The sequence below is a fragment of the Neovison vison genome, chromosome 2 (assembly GCF_020171115.1).
Source record: "Neovison vison isolate M4711 chromosome 2, ASM_NN_V1, whole genome shotgun sequence".
NCBI classification, from domain to species: Eukaryota; Metazoa; Chordata; class Mammalia; order Carnivora; family Mustelidae; genus Neogale; species Neogale vison.
In genome coordinates this window covers 85,885,834-85,908,758 of record NC_058092.1, presented here as the reverse complement: position 1 = coordinate 85,908,758, position 22,925 = coordinate 85,885,834, and the positions used below count along the sequence as shown (strand labels likewise).

The window sequence follows — 22,925 nt, the reverse complement described above, 5'->3', positions numbered from 1 at the left end:
CCTGATGAAGATATAGTGATATATAAGACACAAGTCTATATAATACACAGAAACTTCAAGGTCATAGCATTAGTTGTATATTTGAAATGCACTGAAATTGCTCTGGGAAGCTAAACTTCATATTAAATACTTGCAAGGGACTAATAGTCACTTTGATAAGCTTTGACAATGAGTTGTCTAAAGCTAGTGGTTTTTTTTTTTCCCTTTTGGAAAAGAAACTTAGAAGACTTTGTTTTTTAAAGATTTTATTTATTTATTTGACAGACAGAGATCACAAGTAGGCAGAGAAGCAGGCAGAGAGAGAGGAAGGGAAGCAGGCTCCCGGCTAAGCAGAGCCTGATGCCGGGCTCGATCCCAGGACGCTGGGATCATGACCTGCACCGAAGGCAGAGGCTTTAACCCACTGAGCCACCCAGGCACTCCAAAACTTAGAAGATTCTTAAGATTTATTACATTTTACCAAAATGTTTGGTTACTGAAATCAGTTTAAAAAAAGTAATTTAGTGTATTACCATTTGATCTTTCCCCAGGGAAATAAATGTACGCTTCTATGGCATCTATAAAAATACTGTTTTTTGGTGAACTGCTAGGTTTGTCAACTTCAGAGACAACCCATTGAAAGTGGAAGTAACACTTCCTCCCAGTGAAAGCACAGCAGAAGAGGAACAGGAATTATTTGGCCTTCAATTTATGCACGCATATATACAAGAGTCCCGGAGAAGAGCAGGTATGGCTTTTTTATATAAACACACGTCAAATATTTGATAGAGGAATGTATATATATATAAATTGTGTGTGTATATATATATATATATACACAATTTATATATATATATATATAAATTCCTTTATGGATTTCTCATTCCATTTTATCTTTTCTGTCAAATCTTGTCTCTTGGTCAACATTGTGGGAGGAAAAAACTGAAATTCCAATTTGTTCACAGTTTTGAAAAAGGTTTGGAGAGAAGTTGTAAAGGTATTGAAAGTTCTTCAAGTGGTGACAAGAAATAAATTTTTCTTTAGCCAAATACTTGAAGCACAACCAAATGAATGAAGATGTTACTTTTATTTTTTATTAAGATTTTATTTATTCATTTGAGAGAGAGCACACGCTGGGGGTTTGGGAGAGAGGGAGAGGGAGAAGCAGACTCCCCACTGAGCAGGCAGCCTGACACAGGGCTCAGTCCCAAGACCCTGAAATCATGACCTGAGCCAAAGGCAGATGCTAAACCAAATAAGCCATCCAGGTGTCCCTAAAGATGTGATTCTTAAAGCTTTACTACCTCATTCTATCAGTTTGTCATATATTTCATTACCTTCCCTTGTCATTTCCTCTTTTTCTACAGTCCACAAATAGTAATACAATTATTTTGCCTAGGAATGAGAAATATTAAGAGAACACAGATTTTTAGCCAATAGTTAAAATGTGAGGTTTTGATATATAGATTTCAATCATTCAGTCTCTGATAATTAAGAATTAAACCACTTTTTCACTGAAGGAAAGCCTTTAACTTAAACCAAGATTAGAAGAGGCCAAAGAGATAATTATATTAATAAAACTAACGAGGGGCACCTGGGTGGCTCTTTGGGTTGAGCCACTGCCTTCGGCTCGGGTCGTGGTCTCGGGGTCCTGGGATCGAGCCCCATGTCGGGCTCTCTGCTCAGCGGGGAGCCTGCTTCCTCCTCTCTCTCTCTGCCTGCCTCTCTGCCTGCTTGTGATCTCTCTCTGTCAAATAAATAAATAAAATCTTAAAAAAAAAACTAATGAAACAATAGTACAGTAATAGAAATCATAGTTTAATAATGCACTAAAACATAAAGAGTTTTTGAATCAAAAGTTCAAATATAATTTATCTTCACATAGTTGCTTTGGGGAAGGAGTATAATCCAAGCAAATTGGACAGTGTTTTAGCTAGAATAAATCATTTTTTACCAACATCCAGTGGCAGATATTAGGAAATGGTCATCTGATCTGTGGTAGCAAGTTATAGAAACAACAGCAAGGAAAAATAGATTGGGAGACAAGTAAAGTTACAGTTTGGGGCCTTATTTGGGGTATAAATACATAAAAAACCAGATAGTAGATAGAATTGGTGAATGGATGATGGGAAATGAGAAGACCCCAAGATTAATCTGTTTTTGGTTAGAGCAACTGGATGGATGGTGATGCTGAGATGAGGTGGCAGAAGTGGATGATGAGGAAATCTGACATAGTTGTGGGACATGTGGGAAGAGGTAGTTGTTTGGATGAATTTGAAAGTTCAAGGGGTTTACTGTCCCTGTAAATCTGACAGGTCAAGGAATAGCAATATATATATCCCACCTAGTTACTTTCTCATGGTATCTTAAGGGAAATAAGTTTGGGGAAAACAAGAATCTTGACCTATAGCTTTTTGAAGGACAAACTCATCTGTCCATACAGTACTTGGTACCACTGTCAGAAACATCATGAAGCTAAATGGGCACAGGATTATTGTAGCTATTGAGTGTATGTGTATGTTTTGTGAAGCGTATTTGAGATTATGCCTGTTGTAGAATATTTTTTATTCCTTGGCATAAATTGTTAAATGATGCAAAACAGATTGTATGACACAAATTAGCATTGCCTGACCCAATAAAATCACGCAAATTATCAAATGATGTATACTATCTTTATTTATGTTCTCTTGATTGGGCAGCATGAATAACGAACTTGAGAAATAATCCAAACTATTTTACTTTAATAATATTTGGCACAGAACTTATAAAAAGAGAAAAAAGTTACAACTTAAGCAGAGATAATTAAACCGTTTGCCTCTTGTTATTAAAAATAGATTTGTGAATTAGTATTATTAATGTATTTATTGAGACTTACACTGTGCTTGGAGCTGTTTTCAGTATTTTACATGTGTCATCTCATTTGTTACAACAACCTTGTGAGGTAGGTAGTATTATTATTATCTTCATCATCCTCAGTTTAAAAAGGGAAATTGAGGCACAAAGAAATTAAGTAGTTGTGCAAGGTCATACACTGAGGTGGTAGGGTAGGATCTGACCCTATGTAGTCTTATAAAACATAGGAGATTAAAGTGGAAAAGCCAGGAATTCAAAATGCGTTAGGCTTCTATTTTACAATTCATGTGATCATAAATCTATATATAGGATAAAAAAGTTATCTAAGAATATCATTATAGTACCTAAAATTATTAATTCTGATCTTTGTCTTGGCAAAGGTACCAATGATTAAGACAATTTTTACAAATAAAGACAGAAATACATGAATTATAACATGAAGACAGTAACAGTCCTTACTATATGTTTGGCTTAATATTTGCCTGTGCATAGAAACTGCTTATATGTTAAGTAAGGCCTAAGTGTGAGGTGGTTTTTGGTTTCATTATCTAATTTCCATCTTATTCCAAATTATTTTCTCAAAAGGAGAGACTGTATTTATAATTGTGCTTATATGTATAAAAATGTCCTTTTAAAAGATGTGATAATAAACTTCAGAAGTTATTTCAAGTTTCAACTTAATTTGTGAATGAGGTTTATAAGTTATCTTTTTGGAAGTTCTAACTAGATAATTATTCAATTAAAAAAATGAAGTGAAACAGTTTATTTCCCTTGAAAACCTTCTCTTCAGTTTTGCTGTTTGTCATGAATAAATTCAGATAACACATAAATACATATATGGCTCTGGTAATCTGAAGGTGAATTCATTAATGATTGTGAACATCTCTGAATTTCTTTGCATTAGGAATAAAAAAATCACAATTGATTATACTAGGAATAAAAAAATCACAATTGATTATACTTTCCAGATTAGAATGGACAAAAAAATCCATATATAAGCCAAGTTCTCAGACAGGCCCTTGGTACAAACAGACAATTGATCATACATCTTGAACTTGAGAAGTAAAAAGTATTAAATAAAACCAAAGGACAATAAATTTCCAAAATTAATACAAATAGAAAGCTAATGTGCTAGTTGTGTATTGATGTGTTATGTGTGTTTCAGATAACCAACTCAACTGTTCAACTACTTTACCAATCTCTATAAATACTGATGGATAATATAACTCAAGATGCCCTGCTGAAGAGAATTACTTTGAGAATTTGGTGAATTTGCTAACATTTGGACTTCTAAGTAAAAAACAAAGCTATTGCCAAAGTTCAGTGAGGCCACAACAGTTTTTAAAGTTCACATCTCTACTACGTAAAGTATATTTCATTAATATAAAAATACAACTAAAAAAATTTTTTTTTTGGTGGAAGACAGATGTTCACAATTTCTTTTCCATTAAGCAGTTGTTTCTGGTGATGAAGAATGATTTGGTAAAGCAGTTAACAATACATTTTCCAAAGACACCAGAGGATCTGTATAATACTGTAAAGCAGGACTGAATCCTTTCTGCTGTAAATACTCGACTCGGCCTTGGTCAATCAGCAATTTACAAAGATGCCCTATTTTCTTCTTCTCTTCAACAGTAAGGAACCTAAACCAAATAAATACAAAACATTGTTAAAATTTGTAGAAGTTTACAAAAAGTTATTTTAGTTACTACTATGTATTGATAAGTTCTGAAGTAACCTGCAATATACTAGGTGCTACATCCCATGCTACCAAAAGATGTTTTATTTATGCCACAATAAAAGTGTATTTTAATGTATTCTAAAATTGGATGGTAAGACGCATTTTCATGAGCAGATTCTTGGGGACATTTATCTAAAAAGAAAGTCCAGCAATAACAAAACATTTCTGCCCTGGTGTCAGGCATTTCCAAGAAGTCACTTACCCAGGCGCACTCCCACTGCTTTCATCTGTGATTCGGCATCCCCCGTCGTCATGCTCTTCACTGTCATCGTTCTGCTCATCTTTTCTCTTTGTGCTGAGACTGGAGGCTTCCAAAGATGTTTTTCGCATCCCACAAGTTGCCCAACTACTCATTCGCTGGAAGTAGTGGAATTCCACTGCTCCAAGGCCTAGAGCCCTGAAATACTCTTTGCCCACATAATGTCTCCAATCACACCTGTGGTGACAACAGAGTGCAATAACAATGCCAGCCACGGGGCTCCACTTCTCTGGGACATTTTTCTCATTTCCTTTCTTGGCCACAGTGTTAATTTCTTTTCCTGTTTTATCATTCTTTATGCGTTTGGCTAAAGGTTCTTCATTCCTTTCCTCACAACTGGCAGCATAGGTTTCAACCAAACATCGTAATGCAAGATCTGCAAACACAATTATGTGGCCCCCCCAAACCACAGCATCTTTAAAAATAAGTATTTTTTACATTTATTCAGCAGTATGGTTTCTAAAATCCCCAAAACAAAAAACCTGTTTAGTTTTATACTTGTAAGAATTCTTCCATGAATTATCAATTTTGCTCATATTTGCTGTTTTCTCATTAGCATCTCATTTTCACTGATTTATTCTACATCCCCCCAAAACTGGCTAAAGCTTAAGTTCTACGTTCAAAGTTCTGTAAAAACTTTTAGTCCAACTAATCAACGTGGCTCTCATTTCTCCTACTCTAGCTGAGGAAATGACTTGAATAGGAAAAAAATCATTGATCTATCTACACTTACATTCCAGGAAGTTTTGAGCTTAAGAAACCCAAAGGAAGAATGGAGGGAAAAGGCATCTGCTTAGACTGATGTTAGGTGTCAGTCCTGAAACATATAATATTCAGAGCAAATCCAGAGAATCTGAAGAGTTGGTAAGAGGGAGTCATTCTGTGAAAAGTAGGCCTCACTGAGCAGCCTTATGTACTTATGCATTCATTAACTACTGGATGCCTTTCACATGCAATCTTTTGTGAATGTAATGATGAGTATATACATAAACGTCCAAGGTAGATGTATTCCACTTTCAAAAGAGTTTTAAACTTAAAAGCTAAACAAATAGATTTTTTGATGACTATGACTATTTCCCAGTGAAGACTGCTCTATGGTTGACAATAGTAGGAAGACCCCAAATATATACTGTAAAACAAACAAAAAAACCAGAAAACATATTTTCTCTCTGATTAGGCCAGCATACTGTGCCTGTTCAATCAAAAACACATTACCCTAAGATGTCACCAGTGACTATTAAATGACTTAGTATTTTACTAGTAAATTTAATTCAATATATGAGTTGAAGTCAATAAACACTGGGAGAAAGGGATTTTCATAAACTATTATTAACTGACAAAATATATTCAAGTTAGTTTTTTTTATATTGGACTTAAGTAAATGAATTTCAGAAATGTGAATAAAACAGAAAAATTATTAGAAGAATGAAGTTATTTTAGAATCAGGAGGAGCTTTTAACAATCTATTTTAACCCCTCCTTTACAAAGAACTTAAAGGACAAAAGGACATACCAAAGAAAGGGACTAGGAAACAGCAAATTCGTGGTCAAGATTATTCATTCATTCACGGAAATGCTTATTGTTTCTGTTATATGCCAACCGTCGTGTATGAACACTCCCTGTGTGCCAAAAATTCACAGCATAGTGGGAGAGCTAGAATTATATAATAGACAACTAAAATATCATAAAGTAAAGATGTATGGATGGGATTATGATAAACAGAACTTGAAGGAAATCAGAACTTGACACAGTACAGTACATGGGAAAAGTACACAGGATTTCCATTTGCTGACCAGCAGAGCTGCAGGCAGGAAGCGTTAAAGGCTAGAGGGGAGGGGCCAGACTGACAGCCCGTCGTCCTGTTAAAGAGCTTAGACTTTATGCTCTAAGTATTAGGAGCTACTGAAGAGTTTAAGACATATTAGGTATGTAGCCAAGAGGTCTAAATATTAATAATTAAAGAACAGGTAGTGGAAGGAGACCACGAGAGAAAGAAGGGCATAGCTGTAGTAGAAGAACCAGGAAAGAAGAATGTCACAATAGAGAAGGAAACAAAATTTCAAGAAGGGCAAGCAACCAGGATGCCTGGTTGGCTTGGGCTGAAGAGCATACAATTCTTGACCTCACGGGCATGAGTTCAGGCCCCACACTGGGTGTGGAGATTACTTAAAATTTAAAAAAAAATAATAAAAATTGTAAAAAAGGGCAAGCAACTACAGCAGAGATTTTTCAGTAAAATAAGAGTAAGAGGGATGAAGGAAAAATTCAGACAGAGTGACTTAAGAGGGGACAGTGTGTGGAGCAATGAAAATGGACAATATAGATTATATTTTTGACAAACTTGGATCAGATGGGTAAGAGTAAATGAGTGCGTTTTTTTCCTTTCCCCAGGACAGAACTGGCTTATGCCAGAAGACTCTTATGAGGGTCAAATGATATAAGGTACACAAAAGTCATCTTAAAAACCATGAAAGACAACACAAGCCATTTCCCGGTCAACCTGAATAATGTCTAATGGAGGCTCCAATTTCCTTGTATGGGAGTTGATGAAACCAGCAGGAGCCAGGGAGATGTAATAATTAACATTCACTAATATGTGCCAGACATGTACATGTAACCTGGTAAATTATATGTTATCTCTGTTTTACAGATGAGATAACCAAAGCTCAGAAAGTTTAAATAATTTGCAAAGGTTACACAGCACAGCTGATTTCCAGACTATCCAATTTTAAAGCCCATGCTCTTTCTACCTTACCATGCTACACCTGACAGATGGATGTGCTAAAATAAGAGATCTTATATTTTTTAATCTAATATTTCTTTTTTCGTTTCCCCCAGAATTCTGGTACGTATAATCATCTTCTAGACTAGAGGTTTCAGAGTCCTTCCCAAGCAACTTCTTGAAAATATCAGTAGCTTCTGGAGTAGAATCATATAGTTTCCATAAATGATTTGTTTCCTTTTTGGTTGAAATATAACCCAAAAAGCTTTAAGTCTTTTTAAGTCTATTTGCATCTAAATATCTCAGTATTTACATGTAACACTCTTGATTCATCCTGCAAAATGGCCAAAATAAGCAGATAAATAAGAAAACTCTATATCTGATCTAACATAGGGCCAGTGCTACTATGAAGATTAATGAGTTGTAAGCACACTCATTAATAAACTAACTCAAGAGACTATTTCAACGACTGGGACTGTATTAAGCTAAAACTTAGAGTGTTCATCTAGGTTATTAGTATGTTTACATACCTGTTGCCACACCACATAGATGCTTTCCAATTCCTACCACAGGTAGTTTTTCTTTGCTTAGCAAAGGAATCTTATCTGAAATAAAAGGAAATGAGAACCAAGTTAGCATTCTTGTGAGATGAGACATTACCAAGGCCTCCTGAAAGAGAGAACTAATTTAAATCCTTTAATTTAAGGGCTGAAAGAGACTCAAACAAAAACTTCTCACTTTATAGCTGTGGAATAAGAGACTCACAGATGTAGTGACCTGATAAGCAACACAGAGGGCTGCTGACCAGCCAGAATTAAAATTAAAGTTTCTTTCTTCTTTTTCTCCCCTTTATTTCCCTCTTGCCCCTGGTGGGGCCTCTCCTCCCAAGGTAAAGTTTCTTGACTCTTGGGACAGTATTATTTCTTCTACACTGACTCAGGACTTTCCCCTGTATAAGCCTTACTCTGCTAAATATTAACTCATCAATAAAAGAAGTCAAAGCTTCCCCTCCTACAAGATTTATTTTGAACAAATAATACATATGATAAACAGTTATGAATAACATCATATTATACAATATTCAGTATTAATTAAACTATAGACTTTACTGTATCTTAATGCTCAAAAATAAGATATTATCTTAGCTTTTCACATATTTTTTAAAAAAAGAAAATATTCAGGGTGCTGGGGTGGCTCATTGGGTTAAGCCTTTGCCTTTAGCTCTGGTCAAGATCTCAGGGTCCTGGGATGGAGCCCCGCATTGGGCTCTCAGCTCAGTGGGGAGCCTACTTCCCCCCACCCCCGCCTGCCTCTCTGCCTACTTGTGATCTCTCTCTGTGCCAAATAAATAAATTTTTAAAAAATTTTTTAAAAATTAAAAAAAAAGAAAATATTCATAACAGTCCTGAAAAAGAAAAAAAAAAAATAAAAGGGTCCACAGGTAATGCAGTAAGATGTAATATATTACAGTTCTGGTATGGCCTCACCCCACTCACCATTTATTTTCCTTTTTATAAGATTCTGAAATGTAAAGTATGCTTCCTGCTACAAATCCAGCTACAGCATCTATCATAATCAACAGTCCAATGCAGGTACTTAGTAAATATTTCAACCATTCTATTGCTTTCTTTCAAATATTAGTATATTATATGCCAGGAGAAAATGGTACCAAGTGGACTAGTTTGCCTTTGTCAGTGAATATAGAAGTTTAAATTAAGGTAGTTCAAGAAACTAACCATCAATTACAATTACTGACCAGAGAAAATTACGAAAGAATGTAAGGCAATTTCCCAGAAAGCTGAGAGCACTAGAATCTCTAAATTAGGATTTCTCATCCTTAGCATCAATTAGGGTGAAGGGAAAGGATGTCTAAGAAAGTTCTTCTGCTTTATGCTTAAAAATTACCTTATTTCCTCTCTATTTCTTTTCTTTTCTTTTAAAAAGAGATTTTTTTTTTTAAGATTTTATTTATTTACTTGTGAGAGAGTGAGCGCACAAGCAGGGGGAGCGGCAGAGGGGGAGGGGGAAGCAGGGAGCCCGATGTGGGACTTGACCTCAGGACCCTGAGACCATGACCTGAGCTGAAGGCAGACGCTTAACCGACTGAGCCACGCAGGTGTTCCTCTCTCTCCTATTTCTTTGGGCTTGGAAAACAGAGCAGAGGAACATCTGGGAAATGATGGTAGAGTAAATGCAAATATCTGGTTTACTCCCTCTTAAAACTCAACCGAAATGTGGATAAAAGGATTTTTAAAAAGGTATAAACTCAACAAGATCTGAAAGAGAACTAAAGGAGACAAAAGTGGGAAAGGCTGTGACTCAACCAAATTTATTCTACAAACCTTCAAAAGACTCAAGAACTGGGGGCATTAGGTACCTTGGCAGTAAAGCTGAGTAGCTACAATAGAAAGTGTTGGTGGAACACTAGCACTTAATAGTCAGATCCCCACCTCATAGCTCCTTGGTAGCTACCTCTTTCCCACGTGGTGAAAGACTAGACTAATTCTCTGGAGCTTGTAGAACAGGAGGACAGCAGCTTGAAGGATAACGGGAAGTTGAAAGTTGAAGTATGGCAAAACTGCAGGAGTCAGTGAGTGTGCATACTAATTTCCCTAGCTTTTGTTTCCCACAGGGTCCTAAGATGTTGGTAATCCGATCTTTACCCTCCAGACAGGTGATCAGAAGAGTCTTCTCTGCTGAGTCTGACCTGCCCAAGTGGAAAGATCACATCTTAGGCAGATCACCCCAAAGTGGAGCTCAAACAACTCTACCTGAGTACTCAGAGCTCTGAGTCCCTCAATTCTAAGAACACACCATCAAGGAGCACCACATGTTTGAGGACAGCCTCAAGTCAAGAAACCAAAACGAATGGAAAAGAACAGATTGTGAAAACAGGTAACAAAGGCAGAATAAATCTAAAAAACCATTATTAATATCCTCAGAAAGATATTATAATTATAAAAAAGAACAAGATACGACAATAAAGGTAAACTCAGAGAAAAACATCTTAGAAATTAAAACTGTGAGAGAAAAAATTAAGTTGGGGAAATCTTAAAAAGTATTTAAAAAAGACCAAAGACAACATAGAGAAGTAGAAAACCACCCCAGCAGGTCTAGTAACTGTATCGTAAGAATTCCTCCATAATGGGAGAAAAGAGAAAGTGGAGCAGAGAAAATTACGAAAGAATGCAAGGCAATTTCCCAGAAAGCTGAGAGGACTAGAATCTCTAAATCCAGATTTCTCATCCTTAGCATTATTGACTTTTTGACCCCAATAATTTTGTTTTGGGGAGCTCTACCATACTGTATAGGATATTCAGCAGGCCTCTGGTCTGTATCTGTTAGATGTCAGCAGCATGCCTACTACTATGACAACCAAAAGTGTTTCAGACATTGCCAATGTGCCCTGAGGGACATAGCAGCCTCCACTGAAAACCACTGGTATAAATCAAAGTGTCAGGCAAAGCAGATAAAAACAACCATAGGAAGGTATATTACTGTGAAAATTTTAAACACTAAGGATAAAGAAGGACCTATACATTAAAAAACAAAAAAAAAACAAAAAGCAGATCAAGTACAAGGGACCAAGATTCAGAATAGCACTGAACTTTTAATACTAGTGAAACAGAACTTGCAAAATTCTAAAGGAAAATGATTTTTAACCTAGAAATACAAATACCCAGCCAAGTCAAGTATAAAATAAAAGATGCTTCCGGACAATGCAAGGTCTCAAATTTATCTCTAATGCACTGTTTCTCAGGAATCTATAGGACTAGGTGCTCTGCCCGAAAAAACTAAATCCACAGAGGAAGATGTGGGAAAAGATGTGGAAAAAGAAATTTCCACCTAGGATAGTGAAGGAAGATGAGACTGAAGAGAGTTTTAATGTTGATCATTGTGCCCCAGGAACAAAGGGCTTCCAGTCTTGATCAGAACATGTTTGAAGCATACAGGGGAGAATTTTTCAGGAAGATGGAAACTAACAGAATACTTGATGAATGTATTTATAACAAATACATTTTTAAAAGACCAAGTAAATAAAACTAAGTTATTAATTTAGCAAACAATAAAAAATACAGGATAAAGAAATTTACTACATGGTCTGGGGATAAAAAATTATGATTTAATCATTTATTACATATTAGAAAGATGAGGAATGGGAAGTGTTTGCACTTGAGATGGGGCAGGGGTAGAAAATTTTCATCTTCCTTTGGGAAAAACCGATAGATTATGCTTGTGGGGAAAAAAAGGGAATCAGGGAAAACAAAAGCCTGTTGTCAGACACTTTAGATAAATATAAAAATTCACCCATAAGAGATAAATGTGGTTGGCTTTGAAGAGAGAGCCATGGCAGGGAGGGAGTGGCTGGTGCTATGTTTAAAACAACTTGAGAACCTGTAGAACTATTTGATTCTTAACCACATAAATGTAACTTTAATAAAAGCCCCAAATTGGGGGGGAAACGCCCCCACAAAAAACAAAGAAAAAAGAAAGGAGGTGGGGATGTCAGCAGTGACCTAATTCAACAGATACTTTTTATTCTTTCTCTTCCCCTTAAATGATGAGTAGTCAATTCCAACCCTGCCACCCAGAAAGGAAAAGTCCTTTAAATAAATGTCACTTTCTCCTCATTTCAAACTATCTTTAATCACCCTCAGTATGTCATTACATAAGTCTTTATTTTAACTATTAGGAAAAAACAGAAGTATGGAAGTCAGGAGTTTATAGTTCACATTTTGACTCGTGGTTGTATTTTTAGACAGTCACTGCTTAGCAGGACAAAAGATTTTCCAATTAATGCAATTCTAAAAGGGCAGTATTGACCTAGATTATAGACATTTGCTCCTTTTTCTCTTATTTCAGTTTAAAAATATGGAATGGGGGCACATGGTGGGCACAGAAGGGTTAGAAACTAATAAATATGGTAGGCGATTTTTCAGTACTCTTAATAAGAATTCAACACATAGCATAAAAACTTGTCTAGGATTTTCAACATCAAAAAAGTAATATTTTCAGTTAAACAGTTTTAAATACAGGGATTTATATGTAAATGTGGGGTTTCACAAAGCTGTATTAATTAGCGGATGGAAGAGGTTACTAGGATATGCTTGTATTAATACAAAAAACTACAAAAAGACACAGAAAAGGCACAAAGTGTTATGACTGAAGGGGTGTGTGTGTGTATGAAATGTCACTTCCACAGAATTAATTATCTTGGTACAATTTAAAATTCTAAAAGGGGTGCCTGGGTGGCTCAGTGGGTTAAGCCTCTGCCTTCAGCTTAGGTCATCATCTGGGTCCTGTGATTGAGCCCTGCATCAGGCTCTCTGCTCAGTGGGGAGCCTGCTTCCCCCTCTCTCTCTGCCTGCCTCTCTGCCTACTTCTGATCTCTCTCTCTCTGTGTCAAATAAATAAAATCTTAAAAAAAAAATCCTAGGAAGTATCTTTTACCATCAGCTGGACAAAGAATGCTCATTTCTTTAACAGTTTACGTAAAGTCATATTAATGACAGGCAGAAGGCACTAGTCTTTTTAAGGGGGTGGGCCAGAGGGAGAGAGAGAGAGCAAACCTTAAGCAGGCCTCATGCCCAACATGGAGCCCGAAGCCAAGGCTTGATCTCACGCTGAGATCGTGACCTGACTGGAAATCAAGAGTCGGATGCTCAACCAACTGAGCCACCCACACACCCCTGAACAGATTCGTAATTAGAAAAGACAAAGAAATAATGTAGGGACATGTCACCAAAACTTTTAAACTCTTTCCTAATATGACACTTCATTTCTAATTGAAACTGAAACCTCATCTTAAAAAAGTTCCAACCCTAATTCAATTTACATTTATCCAATTGATAGCTATAACATTCTATATTAATAATGCATTAATTTTAGTTTGTTTTCCCTGAAGGACTGTTCTGCATCACTGGATTTCTAAGCAACGGTTAGAATTTGAAACTTCTATGGTTTATGCTAGGGCAACAGAAAGTTATGCAACTTACTCAAACACAAGTGTTGAATATCAATTTGAAGTCTCTCAAATACTGAATTTTTCTTTCTGTGTTTGCCATCTACCTGCACAAATAGAACATTGTCATAACAGCAGCTTTTTTAAGTTTAAAAAAGCTTTATGAAATTAAAAATATTTCTATTTGTTTTCAAAATTCAGAGGAAATAATTTCCCATCATATTTTTTAATATTTAAAAACCAGAATCACTAGTTAAAAGTTTAAGACTGTATATTCTTTGATGGAAACTCCAAAATAACAGTATCATACATTTTTAAAAGGCTTGAAAAATTTAAAAAATTATGTATAATTATTTCCTTTAACTCTAAAATGTCACAGTTTATTGATGAAGGGACTAAGGTTTATTAATCTTAAGTGACTAACCTAAGATTATTTGCCAGCTCCTTTGCCTTTGTTAGGCCGTAATATACTATTTTTGGCTCATTCTTCTTACTCTCTCTGAAAGATCACAACCACCATTCTGATCTATGTCCCTATGCCTATGACTTACAAATCAACACTGTGGTCCAGATATTTTTGATAAGCACCAGTTACATATCTAGCTGTGAACTAGAAAGCTCTACTTCAACTGCAAACTCATTCAAAACTGAACTCATCATTTCTCCCCTCAAACCTATTCTTTCTCTTCCACCTTCTATATTCCCTATCTCAGATAAAAAGCACCACCATTCACTTAAAGCCATAAAGTGTCACCTGAAATAACTCCTCTTTATTAATGACTAATAAATCACCAACTCTCTTTGCTTCCAAAATCTTAGCATTTCTCATATTCTTTCCCTCCTCTCCATCCCACCACAACAGCTTTAGCTCTGGCCTATTTCTTACTTGGATTACTAGATATAATTATCTTGTTATTAATCTCCCTACTTCAAGTTTCAGACTCTTCTGATATAGCTTTAATAGTACTGCTAGGATGAACTTTTAAAAAGCCTTCTTATTTTCTTCACCAACTCTTACATATTCTTTCAATCTCCTCTCAGCGATCACTTCCTCCAGGAAACCTTCCCTGACCCACACTACACTGGGGCTGGTGTTCTATCTTCTTGCTCCTATGGCTTTTGGTACTTACCATTATCATAAGAGACTTAGCCTACTGAACCAAAATACTCATAAGTATGCTCCACTAGATATTAGCTTCTCAAAGACAAGAACTAAATCTCATTCCTCCAAATCCCCAGCACGTAGCAGGATAGAGTCAAACTCCTTCCCCTGGCACAAAACAGGACACCTTCCAGTCTAGCCATCCTCTCCTATCTCATCACTACTGAACTCTACTTGGGACCATGCATTCCCATCAGACAGAAGTGTTTCTATGTTTCCCTGTCATTTCAGGTATTTGGTTACACTGTTCCTCAAACCCTCTATCTAGGAAACACCAATTCTCCTTTTAAGATACAATTCAGGCATCACCTTTTCTATGTAGCCATTTGTGTCCTTTCCCTGCAATAAAACATGTCACTCCCTCTTTTGAAACCATACTATACTCTGTGCAGATTTTTTTCATACTTGATACTTTTCTATCATCATTAATTTGTCTGCCTCTCCTTTCTAAGTATCAGTAATAGGACATAGGGACCTTGTCTTGACTTTACCTACCCAATGTGTATCACGGTGCCTAATGGTAGGCTCAATAAATATTTAATGAATGAATAAAATATTTACTAAATGAATAGTCAGTAGGTGACACAAGTAGGTTAGAACCCAAGACTTTTAACTCCTAGCTTGAGCTTGGCCCTTTCCACATATTTTCTTGTCTCTGCAAATAATTTAAAGAACTCAGCTCAATGGACTATTAAAATTTAGATTAAAAAATTTATCTTCAGTTTATCAATATAATTAGAATAAAAAGCCATATCAAATCAACATGAAAAATAATTTTCTTTAAGAGACATGTTTCTGAGTATCATTGTTTCTTTTTTTAACAAAAAAGGTACAAAGTTTGGTTACTAATATACTGCCATGGTTTCACTTACCTTGAATCTCGTGGTCACCTTTTCTACTAGGATGAAGTGAACTTTTTCAGCATCTTTTAAGGCAATATCAACCCAATGAGATAATTTTCCCTTTCCTGCTCCAAACTCAACAAAGCATCTTCTTGGACCAAGTAACTTTAATTTTTCAATGTTACCTAAAATAGAAGCCTGCAAACTTCACAAGATTATTTTATAAACTCGAGCAAACACATCTGGCTTGAATTGGAAAAAAGCAAGGTAATTTCTACAAAAGGCAGCATGAGCACATTGATATTTTTGTTTGGCTTTAAATTTTTTCCCTTGCTTTGAAATTTTTAACACATAATACTCAGAACCATATCCATGCCAAAAGTTTTTAATATATGCTTACATTTATTTTTTAAATGGAAAGATTCCATTCCCTACAAGATAAACTAAACAAAATCTCATTAAGAACTATATTTAGAAAGAATGTTAGCTTTTGACAAATGAACAAAAGGCCAATTTTAGTATAATTACTTTGGCCTAAACATACCTGCTGTTTCAGGTGTTTGGTTGCAGAATCACCATTTTTAGGGTCATTAAGGGCATCATGCAATGCTGGATGGGACATAATTTGATCTTTAAGTGTAGAGTTCAAACCTGTGCCAAATATAAGCACAATAGCTTAAGCAACCAAACATGAAACCGTAGGGCTCTGAGCAATGATAGTAACATTTTGTAAACCATACTGGCATCAATTCATGTGGCACCTAATTATTTTAAAAATTTTAACTTGCAACTGTAGGCAAATTTACCTTCACTTGCTTTCTGCAATTTCTTAATTAAGTTTTCCAAATGCTCTTCAGAAAGAGAAGAAATTGGAACCTATAAACAAAAATGGGGCATGAGCTTATCTGGGAATGAACTATCACTAATAATATGGATTCTATAGAAAAAATACATTCTAAATTCAAAATAATTAATTTATCCTAAACAAAAATTGGGACATAGCTTATTCACAGAAATAGCTCACAGACACCTTTTAAAATTAAATATAAAGTCAAATACTTACTAATTGTTCAGGTATTTCTGTTTCATCTTTTAAGCCTGCGTTAATATCTTGAATAAAGAAGTCCTTAACAAAAACAAAACCACAATACTGTCATTAATGTGAAGAGCTCAAAAAAATTAAGGTCAAAAACTGATCCTTCCCTTCGTCCCTGTACTCTGTACCTGCCATCCTCCTTTTTTCCCATTTATGAATTATTGAGCACCTACTATGGTCTTTAATTTGCTTTAGTGCCAAGGACTCACCACAGTAGAGAACAGAACAGACAAAAATCTCTATATTCATAAACCATATATTCTAGTGAGACATTGTTTGAATAAGCAGTCATATTCTAAAGAAGTTTGTTAGTAATTTTTATTAACTTTTTCACCTATCTATAGCACAGATTGAGAGCTGTGTCAGTTTTGCTTATGGTATTAACAGCAAAAACAACAAAGTACCAACTACACATGGCTGTTTATCAGACAGGCAGCATGACCAAAGAGAGAGGATATGGTATTACAATGGTTTACGTCTGATTTCTTCTCTTTTAAAATGCTGATTAAATAAATTTTTTATCTAAAATAAAATAAATTAAAATAAATTTATTAGTTTTTTATCTAAAATAAAAAATAGAAATGTATTGTAACACTATATTGTTTAAAATAACATAGTATAAGATTTTCCTAGTGTATCTTCAGAAAGATTTTATGTAATTATCGAGATCAGCATCTTCCAACAGAATCTTCTGCAATGATGGAAGTAATTCCAGATCTTCCCTGGAGAACATGATAGCCACTAGTTTTGAAATACTACTAGTGTGATTGAGGAACTGGATCTTCAATTTCACTTCAATTACCTCTCTCTGGTCTGCCCAATTATTTTTTTATTATCTTTTAAAATATTTCATTTTTTAATTTTTTATTTTAGAGAGAGAGAGAAAGCATGCTTATGAAGGAGTTGAGGGATGGGGGTGGGAAGAGGCAAAAGAATCTCAAGCAGACTCTGCACTGAGCACGGAGCCTGACGTGGGGCTTGATCTCACAAATCTGAGATCATGACCTAAGGTGAAATCAAGGGTTGGACCCTTAATTGACTGAGCCACCCAGGTGCCCCTATTACCTTTTTCTAAGATTTATTTATTTGAGAGAGAGAAAGAGCATGCATCCAAATGGGGCCTGGGGTAGAGGCAAAGAATCCTAAAACAGACTCCCCTCTGAGCATAGAGCCCAACATGAAGCTCAATCTCATGATCCATGAGATCATGACTGAACTGAAACCAAGAGTCAGAAGCTCAACCGACTGAGTCACCCAGATGTCCCTTTACTGCTTATTTTAGAAGAAATGTATTTCATAATCTTGAGGTTCTTCAGCTGTGACATAAGCTATGCACAAAAATGTCAGGATTCACCTAGGCCCTGTTGACTCCATGGATCTTAGGGAACAAGGGGAATCAATGCAGGCAAGAAGCCCATGTTACTTGCTGAGCAGTGAGTAATGAAGACCTTTGTCTCTGACCCAGGAGTCTCTTCTGCCAGCATCCACAAACTTGCAGGCTAACTTGTTAGCCTGACAATAAGATTACACTTCAGATCCTTCATATTCCTCACAAGTGCCTTTGCCATTTGCTGCTCAGAGGCCAAAAATACTAAATACAGGGATGTCTGAAATACACAGGACATGACTATTCCACTTGAAATGCCAAAAGCTCATTGAAGGTAGGAGCAGCTCACACTTTGATGTCAGTGTCAACTAGAGTTCTGTTCTTGGTCTCATGCTCTACTTCCTAGCTATCTTATCTCATCTTCACTCAGCTCTCCTCTTGTATTTTATACTCCAGTCATGTGCAATGCCCAGTCTCAGATAAAGCTATCAACTTTCTCACTTCTAGGTGCTTACATATGTTTGTTTTTCCTTGTCTGGCTGAGTCTCCTCCCATCGTCCCCCGCCCCTGCCTTTTGGGGGGAGGGGAGGGCCAATGGGGAGGGAGAAATAATCTTAAGCAGGCTTCATGCCCAGCGTGGAGCCTGACTGGTGGCTTGATTTCACAACCATGAGATCATTACCTGAATAGAAATAAAAAATTGGACACTTAACCAACTAAGCCACCCAGGTGCTCTTGGCTGATCCTCCTTTGACCTGTAAGTCTCATTGTATGACACTCCTTCAGAGAAGCCTCCCTGACTCCTTCCTCATCTCTCTCATCCCCTATTTCTCCCAAAAGAGGGTTAGACTCTCTTCCTTTATTCTTCCACAGCACTCTGTATATAATCAATTTTAAAGATATTATATTTTTTGTCTCTCCTACTAGACTGTAATGTTCTTATAGGCAGGTTGCTTGGTACAATGTCTGGTATAAGTACTCAATTAATATTTATTGAATAAGTAAGTTCCTCTCCCACCCTTCCAATCTCTTACCCTGGATAACTTAAAAATTCAAGGCTTTACCTATGATCTGTATTTACTGACTTCCAAACTACTCTACTGACTTTCAGATTCACATTTCCAACTCTAAGCTTTTGGTCACCAACTTTTCTTGATTCTGCTACCTAAATAATTCTTGCATTTATTCCCTACCCTTTCCATCCTCTTTCATTTAGTCTCTTATATGTCCCACCTGGATTTCAGCAACAGGCCCTCACCAGTCCTTCTAACTCCAAGCCATCTTCCCACACTGGTCTGAGGGAAAGTTTTGTAAGAGGTAAAGCTGACCACATCATTCTTTAGCTTAAAATCTTTCAGTGGTTCCCTGTATCTTTCAGAATAAAGTCCGAGTTCTTCAAAGTCTCAATGTGGTTTCTCACTTTCTGCCTTTGTGCATATAGTTCTTCTCACCTATAAGGACTTTTCTTCCTTTTCTTTGCCAAATCAAGACTCAGCTTAAATGTTATTCCCTCTGGAAAGCTTTTCTTGACCCCTTGGATATAATTTTAATTTTTATACAAGTATGTGCTCTTACGACATGTGCACTTCTTTCACTAAACTTATTAAGATCCCTTATTTACAAGTTAACTTATCAGTCTCAAACTCTTTGCAGGCTGGGGCCCTATTTTATTGAAATAAATTTAGTAAGCACTAAGTAAATATTTTGAATAAACGGTGAAAGTACTCTCTAAACAATACACTTGTTGCATAAATTCTATTATCTGAATTAGGATTGTAAGTGGATTCACAGTCTGATGTCCTATACACTCAAATGCATTTATCACATTCAAGCCTTAAGGCTAGAGTCTTGCTAAGTATTCACATTTGTAATCAACTAAGTATATATAAACATTACATATCATACTTTTCACCTTTCAATTTGATCAAAGTGATAAAACACTTACAGGTTTTGGCTTCTCTCTTGAGTTACATTTTTTCAAATGCTTTGATAGTTGATCTTCATATACTGTGCTAAATTTAAAGAGAAAAGTATTTAAAATGATTTTATAAGACCTGTGACAATTACTCTTTCTAGCACAGAAAAACCCTTATTGGACCCATACTTACTGTTTTGGATCTAAAGGACACAGAATTCTTTTCCGAGCATTTTCTTCCTAAGAAAGATAGATCATATATGGACTTGGTTGGAAAATATCAAGTCATTGCTTACAGATACTAGATATAACTTCAGTATAATCATAAGTTTACGTGTTCCCAAAACAAGGTAAGGAAACCTTAAAAGGACAATAATAAAACATTGACAAAATAAGTTAAGCAACAAAAATCTCCAAAGTAGCTAGTTTTTGTTTATATGAGCAAATACTCCTTTGGATAACAAGGCTTTATAGCTTCAAATAGATTTAGAGAAGACCTACATATAGAATTTCAAATCTGTGATAACACTGGCTATAATTTGCCTCATTATTTTGTAATAATCTTTTGCGGTGCCCTTTTTTTTTTTTTTTTTTAAAGATTTTTATTTATTTATTTGACAGAGAGATAGAGAGAGAGAGTACAAGTAGGCAGAGGGAGAGGGAGAAGCAGGCTCTCCACTGAGCAGGGAGCCTGATGTAGGGCTCAATCTCAGGACCCTGGGGTTGTTACCTGAGCCGAAGGCAGTCGCCTAACTGACTGAGCCACCCAGGCACCCCTTTTGCGATGTCTCTTGGGGGGCAAAATCACCCTCAGTTAAGAACCAGTGGGTAAAACTATGTACAAGTGGTCTCAGCTATATATGATACTTAAGACAAAAAAGATGGAAACATAATGCTTAATTAGATCATATATCTTATATTACAGATTTAGTAGGATGCCCACAGTTGAAAATCAAATTGCGTCATGTGTCATGTTTCCCTTGGTGTCTTGCAATCTTTCTTCAAGGGACCAATAACATTCCTTTCTCTCTGATAATACCAATCAACTTGTAAGGAACTAGTCACAATCTACTACTGTTAGCACCTGCAGTTATCTTTGAGATGTTTTGTTAAAGTCAAATATAATAAGGTCTTAGAGTGAGAACAAAACTTTTCTCCCACCATAAATCTCATGTTTAAAAATTTAATTAATCAATTAAATCTCATTTTTTGATCAAGGGATGTTTGCTGATCTCCTCAACCCACAATACAACTAGAGGTATACTTCGAAGAGTTCTCAATGTAAGTCATGGGTCTTCCACATTCCAAAACAAGAATATGCTTGTTTCTGTATACGTCACTCTAGCCAAGTATCCGTCAAATCAAAAATATGAAGTAGAGATATGCTATGGTGGACAGTAGCAGATGAAGGAACCCTGATCTGTACTGGATATTGCCCAGAATAAGCCACCTAATAGAAATAATGTAAATAATATTGGACATCCAGAAGCCATGAAACCAGGTGCTTGCCTATTTGGTTTCCAAAACTGACTAAACAGGTTCTTCTATAAGCGTTCTGCATCTCTTGTTCTTACTTTTATTTTCTATCATATATATCCTAAGGAAATACACCAAAATACAGTGGACTCTTGAAAGGGGGGAGGGGAAGCCACACCCCTCCTCCACAAGCAACTTTTGACTTTTCAAAAAATGAGATTTAAAACTTTTTGAATTAAGTACAAATTAGTCTACTGCTTACCTAAAGCCTCACTGCTAACATAAAGCTGATTATGCATATTTTTTGTTGCATGTATTATACACTGTATTCTTACAATAAAGCTAAAGAAAATGTTATTAAGAAAGTGTTAATAAGGGAAGCACATTCATAATACTGTACTGTGTTTATGAAATCCAGGTATATGTGGACTGGCAGTTCAAACACGTGGTCAAGGGTCAACTATATATATATACATATAATTAAAGATTTCATTTATTTGAGAGAAAAAGAGCACAAAAACCAAGGAAGAGGCAGAGGGAAAGAGAGTAGCAAGATCCCCAGTGAGTAGGGAGACCGCTGTGGGGCTCAAGCGCTGAGGGTCATAGGACCATGATCCCCGCCCAAGGCAGAGGCTTAACCGACTGAGCCACCCAGGCGCCCTAAGGGTCAACTGTATATTGACAGTACAATTAATATGCCTAACAGTATTCTCAAACAAAATTGTACGCCTCCTGTTTCAATTTAAAAAAGTCAATTCTTACACGATTTTCAATCTTTCCTTCCCCCTTTCAGCAGTTACAAGTTGCTTTCAAAAGACTACTCTAACTTTTTTTTAAGTTTTCAATCACTCCGTGCTCCTCGCAAGCGCACTCCCTAATCCCCAGTACTTATTTCACCCATTCCTTCCCTCTCCCCTTTGGTAACCATCAGTTTGTTCCCTACTAAAGAGTTGTGTGTCTAAATAATGTTTTTTTAAAAGTTTCTCAACCGTATTCACAAGAAGTAATTATTACTCACAAAACAATCAGAACTAATTTAGTGAAACCTTGCGATTTCCCATCAAGAAGGCGGAGACTGGGCGGAGTGTATAAGGCGGTGGCTTGGAGTAAAACTAAGATCTACTATTGCCCTAACTTAGTATCAAGATAACCGGGTCACTGCCGGCGCTTTAGTTAGCGCGAGAAGCACTACACTTCGCTAGGGCTCAGTATCGCTGCATAGGGAGGGCAGGGCTGCGCTTAGCACAGGAAAAGCCAAAAAATGCAGCGAACAGAGCAGAATTCTGGCAAAGGGAGTTTCCGGACCAAGAAACTTATTTCCAACTCTCCAAATGGTAGGGGCAATACCAGACCTCCGCGGCTCCAGCGTGTTCCCCACAGAATCTTTTCCCCGCTGCCACCACCATCCTGCAGAAGCGCTTCTTCTTTTCCACATAGTAACTGCAGCGACCCTCAACCGGGAAGTCAGTCGTGTGCGGGGCCGGCGCAGAAGCCGCCATAATTCAGGGTTCGTTTGCGGTGGTAAGCAGCGGGTGAAGAGAAGAAAAGTTCTTTGCTTCCCTTGGGTCCCCTTCCCTTAACAAATATGGCT

The 22,925-nt window shown here is 36.5% G+C and overlaps 2 protein-coding genes across 4 annotated transcripts in view; one reads left to right on the top strand and one right to left on the bottom strand.

The window, feature by feature from the left end:
- The window catches only part of LRRC39 (leucine rich repeat containing 39), a 17,349-nt gene extending 13,296 nt beyond the window's left edge, over positions 1-4,053 (top strand). The window contains exons 7-8 of the mRNA XM_044238761.1: positions 591-727; positions 3,998-4,053. Of these exons, the coding sequence (XP_044094696.1) occupies positions 591-727; positions 3,998-4,053 (193 nt within the window). The remainder of the gene's footprint in view (positions 1-590; positions 728-3,997) is intronic.
- TRMT13 (tRNA methyltransferase 13 homolog) lies at positions 2,633-22,925 on the bottom strand. 3 transcript variants are annotated; one of them, XM_044238758.1, is made up of 11 exons: positions 22,687-22,925; positions 20,052-20,098; positions 19,889-19,955; positions 16,584-16,646; positions 16,327-16,396; positions 16,065-16,171; positions 15,551-15,718; positions 13,551-13,623; positions 8,085-8,159; positions 4,776-5,208; positions 2,633-4,475 (listed from the first exon to the last, which is right to left on the bottom strand). In XM_044238758.1, the coding sequence occupies exons 1-11, from the start codon at positions 22,831-22,833 to the stop codon at positions 4,280-4,282; spliced, it is 1,446 nt and encodes a 481-aa protein (XP_044094693.1). In that variant the 5' UTR covers positions 22,834-22,925; the 3' UTR covers positions 2,633-4,279. The 3 variants fall into 3 exon arrangements, with proteins under 3 accessions (XP_044094693.1, XP_044094694.1, XP_044094695.1); XM_044238759.1 differs by lacking the exon at positions 16,065-16,171 and having other exon boundaries at positions 15,551-15,603; XM_044238760.1 differs by lacking the exon at positions 2,633-4,475 and having other exon boundaries at positions 4,876-5,009.